General features: G+C 35.6%; 1 protein-coding gene across 1 annotated transcript; it reads right to left on the minus strand.

Moving 5' to 3' along the window:
* Nucleotides 1-3,920: 3,920 nt before the first annotated feature.
* LOC139841659 (uncharacterized) lies at nt 3,921-5,361 on the minus strand. Its single transcript, XM_071831865.1, has 2 exons — nt 4,716-5,361; nt 3,921-4,093 (listed from the first exon to the last, which is right to left on the minus strand). Exons 1-2 carry the CDS (start codon nt 5,359-5,361, stop codon nt 3,921-3,923), a joined length of 819 nt encoding a protein of 272 aa, XP_071687966.1.
* Between the last annotated feature and the right edge of the window lie 3,592 nt (nt 5,362-8,953).

Here is an 8,953-nt window from a genome sequence, read left to right on the forward strand (position 1 = left end):
TGGTATCACGAGTGTACAGAAGGCAGAAGACAAGTAAATCTGATAATGATATATATGTATATATATCTTACGTGTATATCTATGTATATCATTTTTTTTTATTTGTACCTATATATATTAATTAACAATAATAATAATTCTCTTAATATTATAAATAATAATAATAATATTTATGATAATATAATGGTAATATTACTAATATTATTATTAGTAATAATGATAATAATATTTATATAATTTATAACAATAATATTAATAATAATAATATTTATTATAATAATACTAATATTATTAATGATAATAATAATATTAGTAATAATAATACCATAACAACTTATATAACAAATTTTCATATCTATATGCTATGTATTGAAAATTAATACTATTAATATTACTAATTTTAAAATAAATATTAATATTAATATTAATAATACTAATGAAAGTAATAATAATGTCCTTAGTATAACAACTATATTTTTAATTTGTACTTAAATTTAATATATTAATATTATATATTATTAATCATGTAATATTTAATAATTATATATAATAACTTATTTTTAAGTATTAAATTTTCATACATTTTAATATATACTACATTATACGTATAATGATATTTATGTATATAAAAAAAATCATATGAGTAATTATATCTAAGTTCTTTTTAATCACTACTTTTATCTTGAATATGAATTGTTACATATTTAACTCCGATAATTAAATTTGTACTCAATTATTATATAAATTTATATCTATATATATTTTCATTTACAACACTTGTTCATGAATCGCCGGAAGTGGTCGAAGATTAAATGAATCCATGTAACCAGTTCAAAACTTTCTAAGGCTCAATATTGCAGTCTTATATCAATAATTAGACTTATTTCACGAGGCAATTATTGTAAAGCATGTATTGAAAGTTAAGCAGAAATCTTTACTAACTTTTGTCCAGTTACCATTAAGTGACACTTTTGTAAATCACTTTACCATTTATTTCAAATACCGTTAAAAAGGAAAGATTTCTTAAATCTACGTGGACCTCATAACAGAGACCTATAATAATATCACAATCCTTAGGGGACTTGATAACTATCTTTTAATTCAATCGTTTGACATTATCCTTTACTTTGATATCTCAATATATTAAATAGATAGGGAAACCAAATAATTTTAATGTATGATATCATACACGTAATACTTTGTTAATGTTTTCAATTAGTGTTTATACTTATATATATATATATATATATATATATATATATATATATATATATATATATATATACAATTATATATGCACATCAAGTTACATATATTTGTTTGTGAAACGTTGAGAATAGTCGAAGGGTAAATGACTATATGAACATAGTTCAAAAGTTTTTGAGACTTAATATTACAGACTTTGCTTATCGTGTCAAAATCATATAAAGATTAAGTTTAAATTTGGTCAGAGATTTCCGGGTCGTCACATAACTTTCAGCGGATATGTAAAGCCTTTTGAATATACTTCGCGCAACTTCTGTTTTTAGCCTTTAGCAAATAAAATATACATGTACAATGCTATGTATATGATCAAGTCCCCCCAGTTTATTATGGTACATTTTTCACAAAAAATGTAGCATGATAAACTCTAAAAATAAAATTCGCAGTTATTTATGGCCGTAGACCGCATTGAAACGTTTCGCTATGCCTTTGTTACCGATAGTTTAAACAAATTTACCGTTTCTATCAGTTGGCAAAAAATATTACCGTTTAAATCAACACGATGGGTACTTAATCATAATCGATTAACATTCCCAACTCCCCTATATATATATATATATATATATATATATATATATATATATATATATATATATATATATATATATATATATATATATATATATATATATATATTTGCATCAACAATCACAAAATTCTTATTCGCTACTCAAAACACTTGCAATTAATCAAATTTTCAGCCAATCTTCGCAACTTTTACATCACTCGCAACTCCTTTATTTCCAATAATGAAGATCGACGAAGTTGATAGCAAAGTAAACCCGAAAACTCTGATTACGATCTACTAACAAGTCCAGAGTCGAAATCGACAGCATCGTCTGGGAAAGAGAAGTAGGCGATTACAGTTGTCGACTTAACTTCAAAATCACCTCTCACCAAACCAGGCTCCGCCAAACGACCATACCAGACGCCCCCATCATCTCAAAGCAAGAAGCTAAAACAACGCGAAACTACCCTTTTTGAGAATCCGGTTACATCTAACTATGAGGCTGAGCAGCAGATGGGTAAGCCAAGAACATTACCTCCTTATCGTAACATTTGCACTTTTTATGCTTCTTCGCGAATTCACAATTTTGTTTTTATCGCAGGTGAGTCAACCGGTGACCCAATCTTCCCAAGTCCTGGTAACGTTGATCAAATCACTGAGCTATTCCGCCCTCCACCTGACTCCTATGGGGTGAGAGTTGATGGATTGTCAGGGTATACCTGCACTTCCTCTTCTGTGACGTTAGATCAACGTCATCAGATGAAGCTGACGATTCCTGACGAGCTTCGCCATGAATTCGCGAAGCTTCCTTCACCAGAAGCACACAATTGCTTCGTGCAGAACTTCTATATGGCGTTTAACTCCGCCTATGATATGATGTGCCGCCAAGAGCAGTTTTTCAATGTTCTTGAGGGTGAGAAAGCCAAGTATTTTACTGAAAATGCCAAAGTTGCAGACAGCAAAAAGCGATGTTCTGATCTTTCTGCTAAAGTCACCGCTGCAAAAGCTGCTACCGAAGACTTAAAGCATCAACTTTCTGCATCAGCGGTTAGAGAAAACAGTCTTCAAACAACTGTTAAAGCTTTGACAGAGGATGTTGCGAAGCTGACTTCAGAACGAGACAGTGCTCTAGCCGCTAAATCCTCTGTGGAGCTGGAATTTACAAAGCTCCGCCAACATCTGCCTGAGTTGTCAAGAAAAGTACTCAACTCGCATCCTGTTTCTGTAAAATTTTGAACATACGCTGATGCGCTGCAATTGCGCGAGAGGGTGGAATTCATGGACCAGATTGCCATCCACTGCCCTCTGCCTGAGCCGTAACCATCTGAGATAGGGGATCACTTATGCTCTGTAACAGACGCTCAATTGGCGTTTCCTGCTGCAAGGGAGAACATAGCGGAAATTCCTATCCCTAAAATAACGGCGATAAGCGAGCAGGATGATGCAACTGCAGATGACATCATCAAGCTTGATTTATCTAAGGAATGAAATTATATTGTGTAAAATTGCGCGCAGCTATCTCCGCGTTATTATTAATAAAATTTTCTATGTTTTTATTTTTGCAAGTACTTATATTTATATAGCGCTTTGTCAATAATATTCATAACCTAGACTTGCCCTTTGCAATTTCCAACTTTTATTATCGTGCACATAATAAGTATGTACTTTTACAAAACAATCTGTATTTGTATATATTTATACATTATGAATCTTCTAAGTCCGCCAAAATGATCCTTATGCAATTAATTAGCATAGCGAAGCATCTAAGTATGGCAAAATCAAACACTTGGAAAATTAACATCCTTTCGCGATAATTAGTTTCTGCGTAAGTGGGCAATGTCATCACTACGCAACTTAGCCTTCGCGAAACATACCAGTAAATTGAAACCAAATGTTATAAAATATTTCATGAACTGTAGATATGCCGTGAAGTATTATTAATTTTACCAATATAAGCAAGCTTTTCGCGTATTCTTACAAGTGTTTATTCAGCATATTCTTGCAAGTGTGATCAAGACTTACAAAAATAAAAATAAAAATACAGAAAAATAGCAACTGCGTTCCTGTTATTTATATCTTCAAGTTGCACTTTGAATGCATATGTGCATTGGCCAACACTTTATTATTTACAAATTTATGCATAATATCGCTATAACAAAGCAGCATGCCACACATTAGGGAGATTTCGCCCTTCTATGTCTGTGAGTTTATATGATCCTGCCGCGTTAATTGCAACAACTTGATAAGGACCCTCCCAGTTAGGTCCCAGTTTACCAAGTTTTTCTGCTCGACTCGCATCATTGTTTCGCAGTACCCATTCACCTACATCAAAGGATAATGCGCGTACTCTTTTGTTGTAATACTTGGCAATTTGTTGTTTGTTATTTGCCTCCCTAATAGCAGCCCATTAATCTCCGCTCTTCTATTAAATTCAAGTTTTCGCACAAAGCTTCGCCTTTTGCTTCTTCATCAAAGTTAGCAACTCTATGAGTTGGCACAAGAATCTTAGCGGGTATTACTGCTTCAGAGCTATATACTAAACTAAAGGGTGTTTCACCTGTGCTCTTCTTTAAAGTAGTTCGATGAGCCCATAATACATTGGGTAGCTCGTCCATCCAACCAGTTTGCTTTTCATATAACCGCTTTTTAATACCGCTCACAATGTCGCGGTTAGTCACTTCACACAAGTTGTTAGCCTGTGGCTGTGCCACTTACGTAAACTTTTGAACTATATTTAATTCAGTGCACCATGTTTTAAAATGATCTTTCGCTATTTGAGCGCCATTATCGCTAACCAATTCGTGTAGAATGCCAAATCTGGAGACAATATATTCCCAAACAAAATTACGCACTTGCACTCCAGTGATAGTGCGAACCGCCTTAGCCTCAACCCATTTTGTAAAATAATCAATTGCCACAATTAGGAATTTAACATTGCTAGGACCTGCGGGAAATGGTCCTACAATATCAATAGCCCACTTGTGAAATGGCCATGACGAATTAACAGGGATCATATCATGCCTTGGCATCCTATTCTGTGGCGCGTGCCGTTGGCAACTCTTGAAACGCTTAACAATCTTTGCCACATCGCGATACAAGGATGGCCAAAAGTAACCCATCCGCATAATTTTGGCCGCAATGATTTTATAACCTGAATGTAATGCGCAAGAACCATTGTGTACTTCATCGACTATCATCTCGGCTTCGATTGGACCAACACACTGTATCATTGGGCCACAATATGACTCACGATATAAACTATTATTTTGAATGATGTACATTGGTGCGCGCTCACGAACTAAACGAGCTTCGCATTTATCATTTGGCAAAACATAATTGTGGATATACTGTAAAATTGGTTCCATCCAGTTTGGTTGTTCTTCTCCAACGGACACAACCATTAGATCATTATCTATGGATTTGTGTGGCAACTCCTCAACCCAAACTTGCTTTTGAAAGTGTGAAAATGTTAAGACAACCAACTTATTTAACACATCTGCTTTCTTATTTTGCCTCATTGGTACTTGTGCGAGTTTAAAATGCTCAAATCGCATAGCTGATTCTTGCAACAACTTCAAATATTTTTGCATTGAGGGGTCATGTGCGTCAAAAGAGCCGCTAAACTAATTTTTCACTAGCTGCGAATCCGTAAAAGCACGTAACTTGGTGACATTCAATTTACGCGCGATATTTAAACCCGCAAGTAATGCTTCATATTCAGCTTCATTATTTGTTACATCAAAATTGAAACGTAACGTGTATGTGTGCTCCTCACCGCTTGGGCTTGCTAACACTAGACCCGCATCAGCACCCTCTGCACATGAGGCTCCATCGATAAATAAATCCCATGTCTCGCCCTGCATTGGCTTTAACTCTGTTTGCTCATTAATTACCTCCAGCTCACCAGACATTTCTGCAGATAATACGCCAAAACTTGGCCTTTTATAACATTGCGCGGAAGGTAAGAGATTTCATAAGCGCCTAACTCCACTGACCACAACGCGAGCCTACCAGATATTTCTGGCTTTATTAAAACTTGCTTGATTGGCATGTTAGTTAGTACATGTACTGGGTGCCCTTAAAATATCTCCTCAACCTTCGCGATGTTAATATAAGTGCGTACACAAATTTTTCAATGGGTGCATAGTTTATTTCGCTTCCCGCAAGAGCTTTGCTGACAAAATATACTGGCTTTTGTATTTTATCCCTTTTCGCAACTAAAACTGAACCAAAAGCTTCATTTTCCACCGATATATAAAGGTAAAGAGTTTCGCCTTTAATTGGTACTGTTAACGTAGGCAATGTTTTCAACAAGTTCTTCATTTCCTGAAATGCGGTTTCAGCTTCACTTGTCCATACAAAACTTTTTTGCTTTAAGCAACCTTTCAAAGTTTTGAAAAATGGTAATTGCCTTTCAGCGGCCTTGGACAAGAAACGCGTTAACGCGGCTAACTTACCCGTCAAACTTTGCACTTCTTTAACCGTCTTAGGCACAGTCATGCTTTCAATGGCCGCTATCTTCTTTGGGTTAGCTTGAATACCCTACTCAGTAACGAGATAGCCCAAACATTTTTCTTCTGTTTTGCCGAAACTACACTTCGACGGATTAAGCTTCATATTTATTCTGCGCAATGTATCAAATGTTTCCTGCATATCGTCTAAAATACGTGCTTGCATTGTGCTTTTAATTACTAAATCATCCACATAAGCCTTAAGGTTGCGCCCAATTTGGGTTTCAAACGCAGTGTCAATTAGCCGTTGATATGTTGCACCCGCATTGATTAAATCGAAAGGCATCATTATATAAGAAAATATACCTTTGCCTGTATGGAAAGCGGTTTTATCTGCATATTCCCTAGCCATTGGGATCTGATGATATTACCTCGTCGCATCCAAAAAACATTTGTACGGAAAAGCATGCAATGATTCCACTTTTAAATCAATTTCTGGAAGCGGATAATTATCTTTAGGGCATGCTTTATTTAGGTCTTTTTAATCAATGCACATTCTCCATGAGCCATCAGGCTTTTTCACCAAAACTGGATTCGCAATCCATGATATTGAACTTCGCGCAAAATACCTGCTGCCACCAGCTTTGTTACCTCCTCACATAGCCATTTAGTGAGATCTGGGGCCATACCTTACGCTTCTGGACTACAGGCTTTAAGGAAAGATTGACATTGAGTTTGTGTTCCGCGATATGATGCGGAACGCCAGTCATATCATTTTCGCACCAAGCAAAAACATCCATGTACTCCACGAGTAACTGTACAATCTGTTTTTTGGTGTCCGCACTAATATTGAGTCCAACTTTAATTTTTTGATCAGGATACTCAGGATTAACCACTACCATATTATCCGCAACATCAACGCTTTCTTGAACTGTATTTTTCACATTTACAGCCGCACAAATAGGAAGGACACTCGCATTGTGAACTTAATCATGCCATGAATGGTAGATGGAACGATTACGAAATTATCCAACGCGGATCTGCCCAACAACATGTTGTAGCGAGAAGAAGTCCGCATAACATAGAAATCTAGTTGTGATTAGCGTACTAAATTAGCATCATTTTCATTAAAAGCTCATTATCTAAAGATAATAGCCCTATAGGCAATGAAAATTCTCCCGCAAAACCAATTAGCGAAGCTGCGGTTGGTTGTAAGTTTGCCCTAATACTCTCTGGCAGTTGAACAAAGCATTGCTCATAAACAATGTCAACACTACTGCCATTATCAACATGAACTTTCATAATTGTGATTCCAGTCTACGTGATTTTGCACGATATTACTATCGGCATCTCAGAGAAATCTTCGCTTTGCATTTGGAAAAACTTAATGGCGCGAACTGCCAATTTTGAAGCATTTTTGCTGATTTTTGCTTTCTCGCCCTTTTTTGAGTATTTGCTTGCATAGTGACAGTAGTATCGCGAACATTTCCTTTTTCATTCATCACTTTAGCCAACAATCAAATTGCCACAAATTTTAAACGTAGTCACCTGTGAATCATCAAAACAATACACGATTAGAATTAAACAAGCCAATTTATTGTTCGATAACATAAAACAAAAAATTTCGAGTTTAATTTTGAACGTGTCCACGGATGGCGCCAATTGATCAATCCTATATTAAAGATACTTAATTAAGGATCGAGTGCAATGATATTAAGATGGTGAATGGGATGTTTGATGATTTTTTTGGGCCCTGATTATCGTCTTTCACTTTATCAATCAAGTGATCAACCACCCCGACCCGGTCTTGATTGTTAATTAGCATGATTCACCTTAACTCGATGTAAAAGTTCTTTGGGCAAAGTCACAAGTGAAAATTACAAAGGTCTAGGCAAATGGCAGAGAATCAACAACCTACAAATGAGAGACCAAGCTCTCTATTTATAGTTTTCAGAATATTCGCGGTATGCGGATTGTCTAACCATCCGCGCTGACTTAGCAAAAATAATCCGCAGTCTTTTATTAATGCACCATAATCCGCAGACTTAACTTTCAGCGGATATGTCAAGCCTTTTGAATATACTTCGCACAACTTCCGTTTTTAGCCTTTAGCAAATAAAATATACATATACAATGCTATATATATGATCAATGAGAGAGTGGTCTATTGTTTCCACATCCTCGTCACAAATCGGACAACGTACCGAATGGAGGTCATTACCTCTTTTGTCCAACTCTATCAATACCGGTATACGTCTTTTTGTAGCATGCCAAACAAAAACTTCAACCTTTTTTGGTACCAAGTTATTCCTCAATGTTTCACTTCTGTTTGTACTCGAGAGCAGCAATTTTTCATCAATCAAAATTGTGAGGCTTTTTATTGTGAATGAAACTTTAGGACATAATTTTTAACACCGTGAATCAAGTTTATCAGGATAGATAGTAACACTACTGACCAAAGCTTTAAGTTGTTCCAGTTCACCAAGTACACGCCTTGAAGGGCTTCTTGTCCAGCGCCATGTTGGTATGCATTTGTCACCATCCCACCTTAGTTTTTCTCTAATTGAAGCTCCCACATTTGTTTCTAACCGCACCAATCTTGAGAATCTGTCTTTAAATGGAATATCACCTTGCCATAAATCATTCCAAAAGGACGTCGAACCGCCATCACCAACAACTTTTCCAAAAGAGTTCCTAAAAGGAATATCAAATGTATCTATGCAACCGCCTA

This window comes from Rutidosis leptorrhynchoides, chromosome 4, assembly GCF_046630445.1.
Source record: "Rutidosis leptorrhynchoides isolate AG116_Rl617_1_P2 chromosome 4, CSIRO_AGI_Rlap_v1, whole genome shotgun sequence".
Lineage (NCBI taxonomy): Eukaryota > Viridiplantae > Streptophyta > Magnoliopsida > Asterales > Asteraceae > Rutidosis > Rutidosis leptorrhynchoides.